The sequence below is a fragment of the Orbicella faveolata genome, unplaced genomic scaffold, assembly GCF_042242905.1.
Source record: "Orbicella faveolata isolate gen_17 unplaced genomic scaffold, um_ofav_v1 contig_24, whole genome shotgun sequence".
Taxonomy (NCBI): Eukaryota; Metazoa; Cnidaria; class Anthozoa; order Scleractinia; family Merulinidae; genus Orbicella; species Orbicella faveolata.
In genome coordinates this window covers 2,344,195-2,364,379 of record NW_028301552.1, presented here as the reverse complement: position 1 = coordinate 2,364,379, position 20,185 = coordinate 2,344,195, and the positions used below count along the sequence as shown (strand labels likewise).

General features: G+C 38.5%; 2 protein-coding genes across 4 annotated transcripts; one reads left to right on the top strand and one right to left on the bottom strand.

Annotated features, from left to right (window-relative positions):
* Positions 1-6,364: 6,364 nt before the first annotated feature.
* LOC110043980 (XK-related protein 6-like) lies at positions 6,365-8,173 on the bottom strand. The gene has a single exon (XM_020749488.2). The coding sequence runs from the start codon at positions 7,625-7,627 to the stop codon at positions 6,431-6,433; it is 1,197 nt and encodes a 398-aa protein (XP_020605147.2). The 5' UTR covers positions 7,628-8,173; the 3' UTR covers positions 6,365-6,430.
* A 106-nt stretch (positions 8,174-8,279) lies between these two features.
* Positions 8,280-18,021, top strand: LOC110043978 (DDB1- and CUL4-associated factor 4-like). 3 transcript variants are annotated; one of them, XM_089291728.1, is made up of 13 exons: positions 8,280-8,866; positions 10,072-10,238; positions 11,286-11,359; positions 11,727-11,838; positions 13,263-13,324; positions 13,684-13,762; positions 14,227-14,279; positions 14,903-14,973; positions 15,929-16,018; positions 16,137-16,237; positions 16,836-17,009; positions 17,158-17,275; positions 17,503-18,021. In XM_089291728.1, the coding sequence occupies exons 1-13, from the start codon at positions 8,698-8,700 to the stop codon at positions 17,697-17,699; spliced, it is 1,467 nt and encodes a 488-aa protein (XP_089147854.1). In that variant the 5' UTR covers positions 8,280-8,697; the 3' UTR covers positions 17,700-18,021. The 3 variants fall into 3 exon arrangements, with proteins under 3 accessions (XP_089147854.1, XP_020605143.2, XP_020605144.2); XM_020749484.2 differs by having other exon boundaries at positions 8,281-8,848; XM_020749485.2 differs by having other exon boundaries at positions 8,285-8,848; positions 10,078-10,238.
* Positions 18,022-20,185: the final 2,164 nt, after the last annotated feature.

Below are 20,185 nucleotides of genomic sequence, written 5' to 3'. Positions count from 1 at the left end.
TCATCAATTAAGGCTCAATCTGGTTACTTTAACTCAAGATACACTAGGTGAACGCGTATTTTAATGTAAACCTGCATGTATAGCATAAATTAAAAGCCGTTTCAGAACATAAGCGTGCATATGAAGACTGTTTGGCGAATTAGCATATTATAACCATAACTTAAGGTACGTCGGCCATTTTGAATAATCAAATCCAGCCGATGTCAGAAACTCGTTTGTCCAGTTTGCCTATGACGTCAGTGCTTTCTCATTGGCTCTCAGCCAAGCCTTTTGTCCTTTCGCGTTATAAGTGCGACACCACCCGGATGGTCGGGCGGCCAGTTAACTCCACCGCAATATAGACATCTCTCTTAATCTCTTTTAAAACAATACCTCCTGGGTATATCCAGTTTTCTTCCTCAACCATCCCCCTAAATACTCCCCCAATATCCCTTCACAGCCTACACTTTATCGATCCCCTACATATACCTACACAGCCTACATCTCATTAATCCCCCACATATACCTACACAGCATACATCTCATTAATCCCCCACATATACCTACACAGCATACATCTCATTAATCCCCCACATATACCTACACAGCATACATTTCATTAAACCCCAACATATACCTACACAGCATACATTTCATTAAACCCCAACATATACCTACACAGCATACATTTCATTAATCCCCCACATATACCTACACAGCCTACATCTCATTAAACCCCAACATATACCTACACAGCATACATCTCATTAAACCCCAACATATACCTACACAGCATACATTTCATTAAACCCCAACATATACCTACACAACATACATTTCATTAAACCCCAACATATACCTACACAGCATACATTTCATTAATCCCCCACATATACCTACACAGCCTACATCTCATTAAACCCCAACATATACCTACACAGCATACATCTCATTAATCCCCTAAATATACCCACTCAGCCTACTTCTCATCAATCCCCCCAAATATATCTACACAGCCTACATTTCATTGATTCCCCCACATATACCTACACAGCTTACATCTCATTAATCCCCCACATATACCTACACAGCTTTCATCGTATTAATTCCCAACATATACCCAGACAGCAATACATCTCATTAATCCCCTATATATACCTGCACAGCCTACATCTCATTTATCCCCACATATGCGTACACAGCTTTTATCGTATTAATTCCCAACACACACCTACACAGTGCACATCTCATGAATCTCTAACATTTACCTTCACAGTTTGCATTTCATTAAATCGTTGCTAGAGTCATTTCTCGTTATATTCAGTGGTTATCAACTCATGTAGAACCAAGTGGTCTTAAGATATCTAGGAACAAGTAAATTGACTATCGCTATTCAAATTATCCGTTCACTTGAAGCCTGGGAACAGGCTCCCGGTTGGGGTAATGGGTTTAGTGCGAGCTTATAGAGCCGAGAGCGGAATGGTGACGAGGGGAAGCGCAATTCGCGAAATTCTTTTTTTTTCGCCCTTATTGGCTCACTTCTCTCGCCGGATTTTTTTCCGTCCCCGCTGGATTTTTTTTCCGCTTTCGCTGAGAGCCTGTTCGCAGGCTAGTTCATTTGCCGTGCACTCAGCCGTTCGAGCGGATGCCGTAAGGAACGTTTTCGCGTGAGAGGTCACATATTTGCCGATGCATTTTTGTGGTTGAATCGGCAAAGTTCTTTTAACGACGCTTTTAGGGTGGAGAAGTAAAATTGGCGATCTACTTACATCTTTTTATGTGACGCGTGATTAGTGAAAAAAATTCTCCGTGATGCGTGATTTTATAGAAAAATTCAGCGTGATGCGTGATTGGTACCCAACCTGCGCCACCCTCTGGGAGGGCATGTATAACCGAATGCAATATACTTTTTAAAGTATATTGCGTGGTTTAAAAACCGTCTCATGTTTTAGACGCCTTCGCCCACAGAAACATTTACTGAGATAATATGATTCACTGGTCTAGAGAATTTTTTTCTTCATATACGAAATATTTAACAATCATCTTTTTCGTTATCTTGGATCAATTGCAAGGTTAACAAGGCAACAAGTACAAAAATTAAGAAAAACGAAATAGAGAAATTTTGGACAAAGTTCACAAAAGACAGACTTTTCGGTACAACTGTACTTTACTGAAAGTTCATTGTTTTCGAATTTATTGCTTCCTTTCACGGTACAAGGAGTAATTAATTTGCTGGTATCCACATAAACACTCAGGCCCTCGAGAGAGAAACTCTGTGATTTGCAACAGGAGCATTGTAAGACAAAGATTTACGGCATAATCACATGACTCCAAGCGCCTCGGCCGTCTTTAACTCTGCGACGAATTACTCGATCGGTTGGCACTTGATTTAAAGCTTTAATTAAGTTATTTTCTCGTTGTTTCGGTGGCTTTCTACTGGTTTTCAATACAACTAGGTCTGGAAATGTCTACACGAGAATGTTTCACTGTTTGGGGAACAGAGTTCAGCTCCCGGCTTCTGTTTAATACAGTAGACGAAAACTGAGTTCCATTATGCCAAAGCACGATGAAAGCCAACAAAGAGATGTCAAAAAGCTGCCAAAAGCTAATAAAAAGGAGATTGATAAATTGGCTGCGAATTACAGCTCACTGATCACTTCAATGCTAATTGAAAACTTGCATACTATCAGACGAGAAATGATAATTTGCATGCTTGTTCCTTGTTTACATGGCTCAAGTTTTCATAAACTTCAATAGGCACAATTTAATTTTCACTCCTATTTAGCATCCTTATCTCTTCCTCCTACAGTGAAAAGACAACTTAAAGTGAGACAAAACTGACATTCTAACTCACACCTTATTTAACATGCAAACCGGCCCCTGTCCCGTCCCGATCGCTTCGCTCATTCTTCTGTTTCGCGCTCACCGAATGTTTCTTTTCCCTCCTCGCCAGGAGCCTGTTCGCAGGCTAACCTTATTAGGCCCGAGTCAAACACCGCACTTCACATGAGCCGAACCCAATTTAACCAAATAGGCTCATGTAGTTCGGCGTTTGACCCAAATAAGTTCGACTGATTTTATTTGGAGCGGCTGAGGCGTTCTTCACGCCGGGCCAGCCGCGAATAATGCCTGACGACCGACTTTGGGTCAAACGCCGATCTTCACCTGAGTCGAACCAAACGCATAATCAAGTATAACCAAAGTCGTGTTCATGTATGAATGGTGTAGCGGTTCGGTTCGACTGAATTAAGTTCGGCGTTTGACTCAAACAGGCGTTCTTAATTATTTGAGTCGACCCAAATTGCCATTAAGCTCGGCTCATGCGAAGTACGGCGTTTGACGGAGGCCTAACATGTTTTTTGTTCATTCGGCATTGAAGAGAGAGAAGGCGGCTCGGTCATTGTTTTACCAATACTAGAACCACCTTAAACCTTTACTAATACTAACCTTAAGCCTAAACATTGTCTTAGTGTAGTATGTTAGCCTAAAACATTGTCTTCGTGTAGTACTTAGGTCTAAGGTTAGCATTAGGAAGGGGTTAGGGTTGTTCCAGTATTGGTAAAACAATGACCCGTGACCTGTGTTTAAGACCCGCCGAGTGAGGCTTACTCCTCAAGACTACTTTAATGAATTGACTATTTGAATATTAAACCCGCTAGTCGTTTCAAGAATGCAATAGTGAATTATTATTTAAATGTTGAGCTCGCTAGTCATTTCAAAAAATCAATATTAAATTGATTTTTTGAACGTTAAACCCATTAGCCGTATATTTGGAACGACTAGTGGGTTCAATTTTCGAATAATCAATTCGTTATTGCATTCTTGAAACGACTGGCTGGTTCAATATTCAAATAATCAATTCATTATTGTAATCTTGAGGGGTACGCTTCACTTGGTTTGACTGCAACATCTCGTAAAACAAGTAAAAACCTATACTGCTAAAGAAAATACACCGAAGGAAGGTTTCGTGATGAAAAGCTGCCTACGGATCATAAGCTTTAGGCGGCTTTTTCATCACGAATCGTTACGTAATTCTTTTGTTTTAATTCAATCTCTCACCTTGTGGATTAGAGGGCAAACTTTCTTCTGGAGGTTGCATGACTAGCACTTTTCGATGCTCTTCTCTGCGATCTGCGGGTTTCACAGTTCCATTTGGACTTGATACATGAAAATTATTATTGTTAAAACGTAGAGGTAATGCGTCTTTGATGGAGAAATGAGAAATTTTCCGCTTTGATGGACTAGACCCCATACGGTTGAGTTGCTTCATAGAGTTTTTAAATGAATTATTAGCTGAGAAGACATTTGAACCACTAAATCAGGCACCGTTGTAAATAGTTTGACTGTCGCAGAACACTCAACTGCAAACCGTCGCAAAGTACTCAACTGATGCACTGAAAGTTTGCTAAACAACTTACAGCGATGATGACGTCAGAAAGGTCTATAAGAAATAACAAGTATTTGAATACCATGCTTGGTTGCGTGTTGCTAAAAACAAACAGCAATGCCGATGATGAGCGGCGTTTTCACTCACGTAGCCAGCATTCATCCAAAGTTATTGGAGAAAAAGAAAGTGTTAGTGTTTATATTGGAACGACCGGAACAGAAATATGGCTGCCGTGACGTCATGTGAAATGGCTCTATACGTGGTTAACCCAGTATAATGGTAAAAACAAAAAACTATCTTGATAGGTCTCTTTTATATCATGCCATAGAAATGAAAGGCAAATGTGCACAAGACACGCTGTTGTGATAAACACGAGAAAACAAAGCACGTGTTATAAAGTACGATATGATTTTAAACTTCCATAACGTCTTCATAAATGACCTTTGAGGTAAATAACAAGTAAATTTAAATGTACTAACGAAAGAAAACGAAATTACCAGTTCGCTAAAGACTTAGAATACTGTATAGAACAAGAAAATAAAGTGACCAGCACAATAAATCTGACCTACGCGTAGCGCACGATGAGAGGTTTGGGTGTGATACCGTCGATTATACAACGGCTTTTCTATATTCTGATTGGCTGTATTTTCTATGGTATGGTACAAATAAAGATGTTTTTGCATACTTGTAATATCCCGACTTTAAATGAAGTTTTCACTTCAGTTCAGTTCATTCAAAGACGGCTGATTTCAAAGATGCGCTGAAAGGATGCAAAGTCACATCAGTCACTCAGGAGGCGCGAATTCATAGACTCGTTTAAAAAGGCGCAAATTCACATCACTCACTGAAAAGGTTCCAATTCACAGACTCGTGTAAAAAGGCGCAAATTTACATCACTCACTAAAAAGTTGCGAAATCAAAGTGCGCTAAAAAGTTGCGAATTCACATCGGCTCACTGGAAGGTTCCAATTTACAGACTCTTTTAAAAAGGCGCATATTCACATCACTCACTGAAAAGGTGCGAATTCACCGACTTGTTTAAAAAAGCGCATATTTACATCACTCACTGGAACTGGTGCCAATTCACAGACTCATTTAAAAACGCGTAAATTTACGGGCACATTCAAAAAAGCGCAAATTTACGGGCATGTTAAAAAGCGCAAATTTACGGAAACGTTAAAAAAACGCAAATTTACGGACACGTTAAAAAGCGCAAATTTACGGACATGTTAAAAAGCGCAAATTTACGGGTATGTTTAAAAGCGCAAATTTACGGACACGTTTAAAAGTGCAAATATACGGGCATGTTAAAAAGCGCAAATTTACGGACATGTTAAAAAGCGCAAATTTACGGGTATGTTTAAAAGCGCAAATTTACGGACACGTTTAAAAGTGCAAATATACGGGCATGTTAAAAAAGCGCAAATTTACGGACACGTTTAAAAGTGCAAATTTACGGACACGTTAAAAAGCGCAACTTTACGCACAAATTATTAAGTGCCAGTTTACGGACACGTTAAAAAGTGCAAATTTACGCGCATGTTAAAAGGCGCAAATTTACGGACACGTTAAAAAAGCGCAAATTTACGAACACGTTAAAAAAGGCGCAAATTTTCATCACTCACTGAAAAGGTGCGAACTTACAGACTCTACAGACTCGTTTGAAAAGGTGCGAATTCTGAAAAGGCACTAGCTGTAAAGGCGCGAAATCCGGGTAAAAGAGCAATTCTACATCATTCATTGAAAAGGTGCCAATAGGCCATTTTCGAGTTATCTTGTGCCTCTGTTTCAAAACGAGCCCTAGTGCAAAACCTTTCCAATGAAAATAAGTTGATTTGGTTGAAAATGGACTTTTAGATGGAACTCATTTTCATAGGAATGGTTTCGCACAGAGACTCGTTTTGACACTGAGGCAAAAGGCAACTCGGAAATGGCCAATGCACAAGCTCGTTTAAAAAGACGTAAATTTACATCAGTCACTGCAAAGATACACATTCATACTGACCATGTATCGATTTATTAAGTGTTGTTATAATATATTAATATTATCATTTTTCTTTACTCTTACTTTTGTGGAAAATGTAGAACATATTTAGAGTCGTCTGTATTTATTTGTGATCCTGATTGGTCCATGTGATTGTCTAAATGAAGGTTTGCCTCTATACCTTGGGTTTCTTGTTCATAACTCGGCCTCACTCTGGTTGACTTGCGGAAGAACACAAAAGTAAATCCTAGATGTATAACTGTGCCCAGCAGAGATAAAACAATCACACAGACAGTGATAACTTTAGAAATCCTTTGATCCCACCTCGAATCGCTTGTCTTTGACCACGAGAAAAACAGCGAAACCATAAGAACGTTTTCAGTTGTAAAACACAGGTAAAACAGTGATGAAGAAACAATGGATCTGCCAAGTTTTATGTCGAAAAATTTGGAATTTAGATCTTTGACTTTGAATCCCAAATACACAAAAATGTAGCAAGGCATGAGAAGACAGGCAATCCACCATACTTCCTTCTCGTTGAAGTATTCATGGTTTCTGTAAAAGTAGATGGAAATACAAACAAACTCATGGAAAGCCAACACTGCTGAAGTGACCCATTTAAAACCCACAAGGAAAGTTACGATTGACAGCCCACGTGCGGCAATGAGACAAGCGTTGTAAAATGTGATGGCAGTGAAATGGGTTAGTGTTGCCTGTTTAACAAAACTGCTATATTCGAACAGAGTTAATACCCAAACAAGGTTTACAAATGTTACAGTAATGGAAATAATCTGCAAGGCGGAGATTTTCTCATCTTGAATAATCGTCACGTAAATCTGAAGAATCATTTGTGGCATGTTTTCCAACAGGCCTTCTACAAAATGGTACACTTTTTCCGCTCTGTAGTCCTGTAGAAGTTTCTCATCTTCGACAAGCCAGCCGTGATAACTCCAAACGTCATCATAATTGCGTAAACAGACAAGAAGCAGTTTGATCTTTAGAAACCCTGATCCGCATGGATTGGCAAAGAATAGAAATTGCTTGACCAGTGTGGTAGCTGTTTCTTGTCTACATCTTTGTAAAAAGTACGCTAGAGTTAACAGGGCCGATGGCAACACCGCAAACGCGACGCAAAAGCTGAACCAGATGAATTGGCGATGTTGATAGTAACTTGTTGCTATCAATATGTCTGTTGCTACGTCCGTGCAAGTCAGGACAGCTCCAAACGAATACTTGATTAACTCATACTGGCCAAGTCGTACATCATTGCCTGACATGTCGCCATCAAACTACCGTCCAGTGATTTGAACTGAGATGCCAGTTAAGCAATTTAACTACTACATCCTATGTTGTGATCGTCACCTTTTAGTTCTCTGCTTGTCATCCTCGTAATTACGAGAAAAATAATTCGCAGTTTGCGTGACAGAATCAACAAACAATTTTGGATTCAATTTTGATATTGGCGCAGCAGTTGATCGTTGTCCTGTATCGCAATAGTTATCTCGATCCTTCACCAATCTTGATCAAAGGTTTGTTCCAATCATCGCTTAGTCATCCAGTGTGCTATCTTGTCCTTCCATTTTATAATTCATAGGACTTGAGATTCTGGGCAAATATCACGGCAAGGCCATTCCTAAATCTCTTTTCGTCAGTATGTATACGCTTAGTGCGAGAGTTCAGACCAGGACAAAAAAATACTTATAAACCTTTTGATTTGGAAAAACAGATCTGTCAAAAGAAACCGATCTGACAACGGAAAAATTGTGCACATGCAAATTTTGATCGTTCGGACGTCAAAGTATTTGTTTACCATCAGTAGTTTTCAATAAACAAAACCCCCACCGGGTGGGAGGCGGGGGTGCGGAATTGCCCTTGCCAAATATCAACGCTCTTTTACCTTGGTTTGCTACAAAGGCATTTAGAATATCCATTATCCATTAGGTTACTTTCGTGGTCAAAAATTGAAGTATTGGTTACTTTAGCCCCAAAGTCAGTCATCTCCTAGTGACTCTCCCGGTAATGCTGAGGGACGGGATGACTGACATTTTAATTTTCCACATCACGCAACAAAGATACACAAAAGAGTACTCACACGGATCGGGTCGGGAGAAGAAGTCGACTACATTTCAACATGGCCGAGGAAAGATGCTTTGTGGCCTTCACGAATGGTGAAAAAAGGTTCATGTTTTGAATGGGATTTTAGCCTGGATGCAATGCAGAATGAGTCAAAAGGAACTTCTGTTGCCAAACTACGATGCATCTAACGTACAGCAAGCCGGAAGAAAATTAAGTAATCCGTCTCAAAGAAGATCGAAAACTTTGCAAATGGACGTCATGCATTAAAATTATGAACATGTTCAAAGCTTCGAGACGAAGGCGATCAACACGAAGAAGGACTGAAACGTATAGCTCTGGTCCAGCTGTTTTAGGAAGCGAACGAAGTTCTGTGGAAGACAACACTATTGAAAAGACTGGTCCCCAAAAATGTTGTGTTAGAGGTATCCTTTTAAGACTAAGTAAGCTCATGACAAGTTTAAAATTTTTGGTCTACAATCTCAGCTAAACGTCCTAATTTTTGTCTGTTATTCAAAATATAGAGCCCATATCGTAGTCTTTCAATAATCAACATTATTATACATTGTAGTCACCATCTGTCTTCTCATTGGCTAAAAGCCTACAATTAATTCTGGGAAACAGCACAACCTACAGATTATTCATTAATCTGCTAGCAGATTAGTGAATAATCGGTAAGTTTCGCATACAATGCATGATTTCCAAGAGCAATGTCAAGTTCACTTGAGAACATGGCTTGTCAAAAATAAACTGTGTTCGGTTCGATAATGCGTTTGTCGTTATTATTCAATAAAACAATTATGAGATTAGGTTTTTGTAATAGCCGCAATAATCAAGGTCTTGGTTAGTGTTATCAGCCGAAGCCGAAGGCTTTGGCTGATAACACTTACCTCGACCTTGATTATTCTGACTATCATAAAAACCTCATCCAATAATTGTTTATTGTTATACCTCCCAACTCAAATAGGTTTTCTGATTGGAGGAAAATGTGTCACATGTCATGGGTCAAAACCCACTAACTCCCTAGGGCGAACAAAACTCACTAACTCCCTTGGGAAACAACAACATGAACTTTCGACTCACATGTGATCTTTCTTTCATTGCAGCATTTTCTGAAAGAAATACAAAATCTGTTCTCTGTGTTACTGTCAAGATCTAAAACCACTTGTTAAAGTTTGTGAGAACTTGAATAAGCTGTGGAAACACTGGCTTGTCGACTCTTGTTCTCACAGGATTTGTCATTCTCACAAACTTCCACTTGTGTTTGTATTTAACAATTAGATATTTATGAGCTTGAGATTTCTATGAGGTGACAGTTGATGAAGCTGAAGGCCGAAATTATCAATTATCATGTCATAGAAATCAAGAGCGAATAATCTAATCATTTTAGTAGAATTCTAACAGTTTTTATTTTTAAACATTAATCAAAATTTGTAAATAGAGTGGTTTTCAATTGAGTGTCAAAAGTAATCAGGCAATTACTTAGGTTTTGGTTTTGGTTTTGGTTTTACTACGGTTTGAGATTTGCTGAGGAGTCTAATTGCTAAGTAATTGGTTTGGTTTTGGTTTTACGAAACTTAATTGAAAAGCGCTCTAGTCTGTTATACACATCATCAAGTGCTATTGACACATATCATTCCTTTACTAGGAATAGAAATTCCAGGGTTTTATTATGACCCAGAGAAAAAACGTTACTTTAAAATCACCAAAGATCATCCAGGGAAGAAATTGGTTTTATGTCACTGTGGAGGGTGGAAAGATGCAACAACTGTCAATCATAACAGAGTAATACCCAGCAATATTAAAGTCACCAAAGTGAGTATTATAATATTTCTTTCTGTATCCTCTAAGAGTCAGTATGGCAGGCAGGGTATTGTAATAAAAATTTAAAAAATAAATTAAAACAAAAATTGAACTAATAAGGTAGAAAAATGTCAAGTGTCATTTTGTGAAAAATCACAACTGTTTTGGGGCAGTGACTAGGAGTATTTCTACTTCTCCCTGTATGAGATGCTAAGCCATCCCAGGAAAAACCCCAGCAATTAAATTTGCCAGTACCCATTTATACACGTGAGTAAGAGGTGCTATAAGAGTTAAAGTGTCTTTCCCAAGAACACAACTTACACAATGACCCCATCTAGGATTAAACCCAGACAACTCGATTTGGAGACCAACATGCTAACCATTAGGCTTCTCAGGGGGAGAGTAGTTATAAATACTCAATCTTAGTGGTTTGTAATGTGTGCCTTGTTAATTTGAATACTAGAGGTTGTATGGTAATAATTCTTATTCTGATTCATATTTGGACAGTAAATGCACATTAATTTGATGAAAAGATGGCCATTGCAGTCCAAGGACTGGTAGTAATGGAAACAATGGGAACAATACGTATGGGTTATTGACCAAGTGTGAGGTCAAGATGGCTGGATATTGGCCAAGTTCTTTTTGTTTGCATGTTTATGGACTGAGACGGAGTCGACGTCCATAAACTTGCAAAAAAAAAAAACGAGGCCAATATCCAGCCATCTTGACTGAACAAGCTTGGTCAATAAAGGACTTATTATATGGCTTTCAGGGAAATTTTTCTTGCGGGACACGGCGGGTAGTCCCGAGCGGGCAAGATAGCTCCATCTTGCCCGCTTGTGTAGCCAATCACAGCGCAGGATTTGATTCATCTTGCCCGCTGACGGAGCTGGCCATATAATAATAATGATTAACACAATGAGAACAATGATGAAGTAGACAGACCAACTCATTTACCGTGGGCTCATGCCTTCTAATCCCCAGCAGTGGTTAAATCGCTGATATTGTAATATAATTGTTTAGTACAGTATGACTTTGCTTTATGCATTACAATTTCAGAAACCATCAAGGATATCTATAGCCATCAACCTAAAGCACAGAGAATATTCCTGCCACTCACAGACACCCAGTCGGTAAGTGAAAAACCTGTTACACATAGTCAATAAGGTGTGCGGTATTTCCACAGATTAGTGCATTAAACGCTGTGCCTTGATTAGTATTAGCATGAAGTTGAAAGTCCCCATTGGTTTCCTCAATAGAATGCCAGCTCAAAAAAATGTGTTTGCAGGGTCCAAAATTAACTTTTTGACATTGGCACCAACTGGCAACTTGATTAAAACTCTTAGTCACCAGCAAGTGATTTGCGATCACCAATTTACAAACAAAAACAAAATGATAAAACACGAAGAATGCTTGTTTTGGACATTTGAGACGCTTCCCATGTAACCTGCACAATACAAACGTAAATAAAAATAATACTCTTTTTGATCCTTTTCACAGGAATATGCTAGAAAAGCTTACTCGCGTGCTGAAATTCAAGCAGAAGTTAACTCTTGATCCTAGTTCTAATGACTTCTTCGAAATGGATAGATTTTCAGTTTCAAAAATAGAGGTAACTGGTAGACAGTCTTCTATTCTGCAAGTGCTAGTTACTGTTACCAGTAAGTAACTATTGGTAGAAGCGTACAAGCTGGGAGTGGGGTGGGGCTGCAGCCCCTCCAGCTATGGAAATTATGTAATTTGTTTGGGCAGCACGCTCATGGTTCAGGCCGCAACACTTATTTGACAACATTACAAAATAATGCTGTTTCATGCAATATGAGTGCATTTGTATCCTGATTTCAATACTCACGCATCTGAGTTCACACATTTTCAGGCAGGAAGGTCACACCCCCACCCCACCTCAATGTCCGAAGTTGCCCGTATGGGATGGATAGCATAACTCTTTCACACAGAGAGATGTGGCTAGCCTAACAAACATAATTTTGAAGACAGGAAATTGCCAAACTTTGAGTAACAATACAGTTCCTTTTGTCAACTCCCCAAAAAAGGCTGAACATAAAGTGGAAGACCAACTCAGCTGCTCTGACTTTCACTAAAATTTTGTAAACATACCAATTGCCGTCTGATTCTCTGGCTGAGGATCATAGCCCTACAACTGGTGTATAATTCAGTCTGATAAGGTGTGCCAATCATGCCAGCAAATAATGTGGTTTATGCCAATTTCCTGGAATAACATAAGTTTCACACCCTTCAGGTTGACAACTTCAATCTCAGGCCTACTCGCAGCTACAGACCAATTTCTTGTGCCTAGCCAAAATTTTGAGCTTTTTTAATTTACAGCCTTTTAATCCTACACTTTGGAAAAGTCAATACTAATTAAACTAGAACCAGTTTAGAAAAGCAATTCAAAGTCCATGTAGGTGACCCTACTTCTTTGATTCTCCAGTTTAAAAAAACTGTTTGTATTTTAAGAAAATAAATTGCTGGCTACAGCATTTTGTTGCCGAAACACATCCTACATGTAGGGCTAAGACTGCCAAAAAAAAATGAAAATTGACAAAGTCTTCGGAGTTCAATTGTGTACAGTCAGTCGTATTTGAAAGTCATATTACTTTCAGGATAACAATAACATACCTTTGAATTCAAAAAGGTTGTTGACAGGTTTAGTTTGACAGACTGTACAAATAATAACTGTTGACTCATCAGAATGTGAATAGTAATTTATGTCATTTAAAGGACCCTGGTCAGCCTCTGCCATTTTCAATGCCATGGAAATTATTGATTTTGCATGGTGAAGCTAAATCTTGATGCTTTACTGTAAGTTATGTTCCTGAAAGTATGTTTAACATTTTATTCTCTTTAGTAGTATCACAATGATTTCCTTCGTTTTGACATGCTCCGAATTAAATATAATAGCCAAACTCTCACATGTGAACAAAAACAAAGGCATGGCTGACTAAGGCCGTTTAAGATATTTTCCAGATATCCACATGCAGTTCACTAACATTGTGTTCATGTCATATTTATTACTAGCCAGATGCTTGTCATGAGAGGATCTTGACTCTCTACGATACCAAACCTACAGGAAATCAAATGTAAGCTTGTGGTGTATTCCTTTATGTAGTTAATTAATACCACAGTGTATTGTCAAGTTGCAGTCTTAGCTGAAGTGAAACTGCCCCAGTATCACGATCTTGTTTATGATAATTTGCAAGATTTATATATACTTTTTTTTTATTTTGTTCTAATTAAAGCTTTTGAGGGGCTTTTGAAAGATTTAAATTACTGAAAGGTGAAAAGGTTTTGGCATGCTAAGTGTTCTTTCAATCTATATTTTGCCCAATTCTGTTGTCACATTATTTTATTATCTTCACTTACAATTTGAATTTTACTAAAGGATTGACTGTCTCCCTGTCTTTTGTTTTACGACTCAAGCTCCCTTATAATTTTTCAGAGTCCAATTCCATGACCTTTTAAAAGACCAATACAATAATCTTGATGTTGTACATAATATGGCTATGATGAAAAATCAGGTAAGTGAGCAGTTTATTGTTTTTTTTACATGCACATTACTTATCTTCCTCTGCTTTGTGAATACAGCTCTCATACTCCTAGCCTCAGGCCTGGTTATACACAAGACAGACATCAATATTATAATCAGCCACAATTGCCATTCTTAGTCAATAACAATATCATTGTCATCAATAACGAAGTTCATGTTGTTCAGCTGTGGTTAGTTAGTGTAAGTTGTTGCTAGTTGTTGATTATCATCGGATAGTAAAATGAAAAATTTGTTGATGACAGTTATTCATCATCAAACAAGACTTGTCAGCATATTGTCTTTTTTTTCAACCTATGTAACAGCAGATGTAGAGATCCCTTCACTTGGTCATCTGATTATTTTCAATAATCAGTTAATAAGAAGTTTAGACAATTCCTAACACTCCTTTAGACATTTGTGTGTTTAAAACAAAAAATGTTCTAACTTGTCTTTTAGAAAATAACTGGCCTTCTTTGGAGTCCACACAGAGAAACAAAAAACATTTACATGTATCCTTTGAAATACTGAATAAGTGGTAGAATAACTTGAACTGTTATTTCGCATTAAGATAACATCTATACAATAATTATTGCACCCTCAATTAAGAGCCTGTGCAGCATGGTTCGAACAGACAGATCAAGGGGTCATGGCCTGGGTTTAAGCCTGGCAGCTTGCAGGGTTCATTGTGTTGTGTTCGTGGGCAAGTCATATTAAAATCACAATCTGTACCTCAGATGAGTACTGAAGAATCATTAACTAAAGGCAAGCTTGATAATGGTTTGTAACCGGCAGTCATGGGTAGCAGTGCTATGTTACGCTCTGACGTCGTAGATTTTACCATAAATGTTGCCCACTCAGATACTTTGCTAAGAAAACAACTTTATTTTAAGTAGTCATGTGGCCCCAAAGTAGTTAATGAGAGTACATGATTTTAAGGAAAACTTCCAGCTATATAACAAATCTCATCACATTGGGATCCTTGATAACATTGGCCAAAAAGGAAAATTTATTGAATTTAAAGATTGTATTGTAATATTAGAAAATTTGGCTCACTTAATATGTCTTTCCATTAAAACCCATGATCTGTAACCTTAAAGACATGAAGGAATTTTCTTAACATTGAACCTTATAGAGTATCTTTACTTGGACATGGAAATATGTCTGGAGAAACCATGATCTTTAAAGTGGATGGTGCTTCACAACGTAAGCTTTAATAAACATTCATTTTGGCTATCACCAGAGGTCTGCAATTTGTCCAAAGGGCCATGGCTACATGACTGCCTGTCTGAAGCAAAGATTGGAGCAGGTCATGTCGGGACTAATTTGTGGCAAAGTACATGTTTAGGGTTGTCTAATATTGGCCAAATTTATACTAGAAGTGAATTATCTGATGTCAAATTTATATTATTCATACCCAGTGTGAATTTGACCGTTCCAAATGCATTGTTGTGCCACACAGCACTATTGATAATAGAAGCTATTTAATTCTCTACTTTTCAGTTTCTGTGAGTGTTGCATCACAAGAATCACAAGATTAGAATCATGGGATCATGTCTACTGAAGACATCCACAGTCAAGTGTCAATCAATAGCCTCGATCGATACCCTTGACCGACACTCCATTGACACCCCGGTTGACACTCATCGAAACTTGATCAACACTCAATCAACACTCAATCGACTTCTCGGTCGACAGTCAGTTGAGAGTCAACTAATTTTGTATCAACGCATGTGAGTCGGTTGACACTTGGCCGACTATTGGCCTACTGTTGATCGAGTGTCAATCAAGTGTTGATTGAGATGTCGATTGAGTGTCGACTAAGTATCTATCAGGATGTGGATCGAGTGGTGGGCAATTGAGATGTCAATTATGGGTTGATCAAGGGTATTGATTGACACTTAACCACGGATGCATTTAGGACACATGATCCAAATGATGTTGAGCTTGATGTCTCCTTTAAGCCCGTGCTGGGATTTAACGATTCTTATTAATATTTTTTTTCTGATTTGACTGTAATTGCTTTCCAAATGATTGACATTTCATGAACTCTAGAAAAGGATAAGGCCAGCCAGCTATGACACAAGAGTGTAAATTGTACTGCAGACTTGAAAAAAAAAACTAATCTCTTTTTCTGCTTTAATTCATTCCATTCAAACAGGTATAGTTGGCAGATGCAATGTGCATAGCAATACAGTGTGGACTAATTCATGGAACAGAAACCCTCTTTACAGTAACATGATAAGTATTGGTATGTGAGCCCACTGCAGGCTCTTCATGGGGTGACAACCCAAAGTTTAAGTTGAAGGATCTCCTGAGATATTAAAACTCAGAACAATAATTATATTATTTTGAATCTATTTTTCCAGGAGCCAGCAAAGTAGCTCTCACATTAGATGTGACCACAAACAGACGTGTAATTCATGTGAAGTGTGTTAGTGATGTGTTTGCACAGGAGTTCTCGTGGAGTGTAAGTTGAAGCCGGGAATCTGTGTTCCAATGGAGTCACGTTTTATGGCCAAGTTGTTAGCGTGCACTTCACCACTTATCACCAGAAAAATTGTTACTACTGTGTTTCCCCTTCACATTGAATGTTATAGATTTTTTGACTTCATGGTACCCAAGAAAACATTGAGTTTCCGTTCCCTACATTACATTTCCCAAGCCTGCCCCTTTTACCTCGTGAACATGTGCATTGTGCAAGCATCTTGAAAGTCCTTGCATTTAAAAATCAAGATTCAGGGCCTTGAAATTATATAGCTTTTAAGTACAGTGGATCCTTGAAAAAAAAAAGAAGAGCTTGACGAAACCGAAGCCACCATGGTGCAAGAACTAAGCATCTAGCATCACATTCTATTGGTATCGTGTAGTGGTTAGAGTGCTTGAAACATTGCAATCGTGTCCTGGAATGTCCTTGAAAAGTCCTTGAGTTTGTAGGCCAAAAAACAGGATGGGCCCTGCTTTACTAGTATTTTCACAATAGCTTGATCAATTTGTTTCTAATTGATAATAACTGCAAATTCACCCGTTTTGATTTTTTTGTTATTTATCTCAATATTATTTTGCAGAACCCTGTTCTTTTCAATGGATCTCGCGATGGCTGTATACGTACATGTGATGTGCGTACATTAGGACACAACTGGCCAGTCATGTGTCTTAAACAGGGAAAGCTGGCGTCAATAACATGCTTACGTGCACTGCACAATGAAAACCATTTGTTGGCCAGTGGTTTGGATGGATCGGTATGAAGTTGATTGATGTTTACTGGCAATTAGGCATCCTTTGTTAGTGAAATATTTAGGCTTCCGTAGGACGCACATGCTTCATCTTGTTAACAGTGACAGTTTTGTCATGACTAAACTTTAACTAACATAGTAATTTCTTTATCAGCTGAAAATGTGGGACCTAAGAGCGAAGGCCTGTGTGTTGGATTATAGAGGGCACGTTAACGAGATTACGCACGGGCTACCCTTCTATGTGGACCCCACTGACTCAGTAATCTTTGCCGGTAAGGATCTTCAGTTGCCTATTCGTTATACATTTCAAACTTAACGAATGTGAGATAATTTATCACTGAAGACACTGCATACCTAATGTACTAGATAAGGTGCCCTATCTTAACACATATTTGCAACCCTGCTTCACTGTGCAATAGTACTGCAATAATTTGCATGCATTGCAGACCTATAATGCTACAGTGGTTTATCAATGTGACTTTTCTTTGAATCCTTGCAGCTGGTCAAGATTCCGTGACTCGTATCTGGAGCATTGGAAGTGGTGAACTGCTTCACTCGATCCCATTCCCTGAGAGTGTAGACAAATCACTCAGCCATATTCCTGCTCTTTACTACTCAGAGGGGTGGGGTGGGAAAGGCGGGATGCCTGGATTGTTGTATGGAGCAGGAGACTCAATCTATTCTTATTCATACTGAAGTGAAGAAAGTGAAGTCTACATTACAGGTTGTCAATGATGGAAGACAAAGCGACTTGTGTACTGGATGAACTAATCGCTCAGTGCATTCTTGAAAAAGTGACCTCTGTCAGTGGTGAAGTATAAAATTAATGGAAAACAAACCCAGTTCCCAAAAACAGAAGGGAATTAAATATTTAAAGCAAAAATTTGTACTCTCATGTAAGAACCTCGTGGTGTCGAATAATGAGAAGTCTTATGCAGTTCTTCACATAACCTTGAACAGATAAAATATTAAATTCAATTGCAAGGTAATAAATAAATTAATAAATAGTAATGCGATTGAGTGGTTTCGTGCTCTCTTGCTTTGACAATTTAGATGAGATGATAAAGTAGTGATTACAATGAATGATTTACAAATTGACAAAGCCGGGAAGTGAAAGGACATTTTGAAATCCAACCTTGTTCCAGGCTCTCTCTCCTCTGCCTCCCAATGGTCGTCGAGGCAGAGGAGAGAGAGCTTGGGAACGAGGTTGTTTGAAACCATTAAGTGAAGTGATTACTCCGTGCGTCATTAAAGAGGTCTAGTGACTAATTGTATCAGTTACAACTTGCAAGTTTGGAAGTCTTTCCAAACCCCCTTTTAGAATAGAACAGTAATAAAACAGCAACGACAACCCACTTAGTAGATAATGGAAGTATGGGTGGGGAAGTTTTCAAAAAGGTTCGTTGCCTTTCCAAAGGTTCATAGTCCAAAATGTCAAAGTTTACCGCTTCAAATATTCAATTCCAGTTGTCATCAAGTTCAAAATTGGCTTTACCACTGGCCCAGGACAGTTATTTTATCTTATTTCATTGGCATCTCTGAACCTAGTAAAGAAGGCCCTAAACAGGACACTAATATTGTATTGTAACAGCCTTTTCATCTCATGGCGGCGGAACAAGGATGATGACAGATGACGGTTTGTAAGGTATAGTGATGATCCTTAGAACAGGATTTGACTGGGAGGTATTTAAAGGTAGGAAGGAGGGCACTTGAATTGAACTGAATCATCACTGAGCAATAAGTTATAAATATTGTTGTTGAACAGATTTTTATTTTACATGTATACAAGAATCTGTGCGAATGAGTTCCGTGATTATTTAATTTACAAGTTATTTTAATTTGTAACATCCATTTTTTTTTTGTTTGAAAGTAACAGTACTCGCATGCCCAGCATTATATAACCATCAAGACATCTTATTGAAACGGTGAATGCCAAAAAGAAAAAAAAATTGCTTCAAAATTAGCTTTATCTAACGGTGATAGATAACCATAGAACAGTCTATAACCATCAAGATATCTTATTGAAACGGTGAATGCCAGAAAATTAAAAGAAAAAATGCTTCAAAGTCAGCTTTATCTAACGGTGATAGATAACCACAAAACAGTCTATAACCATCAAGATATCTTATTGAAACGGTGATGCCAAAAAAGTAAAAAAAAAATGTAATTGCTTTAAAATCAGTTTTATCTAAGAATGATGATTACATAACCATCAAGATATCCCATAGTGCATAGTGGCATCATAGAGGTATTCTTATTGAAATGGTGAATGCCAAAGAAGTGAAAAAAAAAAGTTGCGTAGTGAAGTTATAATTGCTTCAAAATCAGCTTTATCTAACAGTGTTAGATTCTCACATGACAATGCAAGAACTAACACTGTTAGGCTAAACCATCAAGAAATCCCACAGTACACAGTGGCCATCATAAAAGGCCCTTGTCATAATGATCGGTGCTACAAAGTAGAAAAAGTTCGTGGCGACCTGGGGTTGAGTGGAAGTGACAAGGGCCGAGGAGGAAGGATGGAGTGAGAATGGAGGACGAGAGAAAGGGGTCAAGGATGGGGACTGGGACGGAGCAAGGCGAGAGAAGGGAAGGGGTAGAAGGTAAAGGATGAGGGGGGGAGGGGAAGGCACAGGGGTGCGGGAAGTAGAGGGAATCGACACCTCCCATGGACTCACTCTGTTACTTCCACCTACCCACCCCCACTCCCACTCAACACCCATGATGACTAACCAAACACTCATTCTTCTCTGAAGCACTTTCCATCTTTGACTAGAACTTTATGTGACTGCCACTGAGTACCATGGGATAAACTGACAATTACATTAGCCATTGGTATTTACCAATAGTTAATGTAATTGTCGAAGACCAGGCAATGTACACCTGGATTGCTCAAACTTTAAAATGCCAGAAAAAAATATTGGCCAAAAAAAAAAAATGCATATGAAAGTCGAGACACTCCCCCCCACCCTCCCAGAAGCTCCCAGGATGAATAGCCTATCATTTGTTTCCAGTCTCCTCATATGATTGCCACTAAGCACTATGGGAAAATTGACAATTACATTCACGCTGTCAGTTCCATCATTGATAAGGACAGTCAAAGACAGATAGTATTTAAAGTATTTACAAAATAGTTTAAATGCTCGGCAAGGAGCAAAAAATATTAGAGAGATTAAGCTTGA

Coding starts and splice junctions, on each gene's coding strand:
- LOC110043980 (XM_020749488.2), bottom strand. CDS start 7,627: ATGTCAGGCAATGATGTACGACTTGGCCAGTATGAGTTAATCAAGTAT.
- LOC110043978 (XM_089291728.1), top strand. CDS start 8,698: ATGAACATGTTCAAAGCTTCGAGACGAAGGCGATCAACACGAAGAAGG. Junction 13,763..14,226: donor TGGCTATGATGAAAAATCAG/GTAAGTGAGCAG, acceptor CTTGTCTTTTAG/AAAATAACTGGCCTTCTTTG. Junction 14,280..14,902: donor GAAACAAAAAACATTTACAT/GTATCCTTTGAA, acceptor TGAACCTTATAG/AGTATCTTTACTTGGACATG.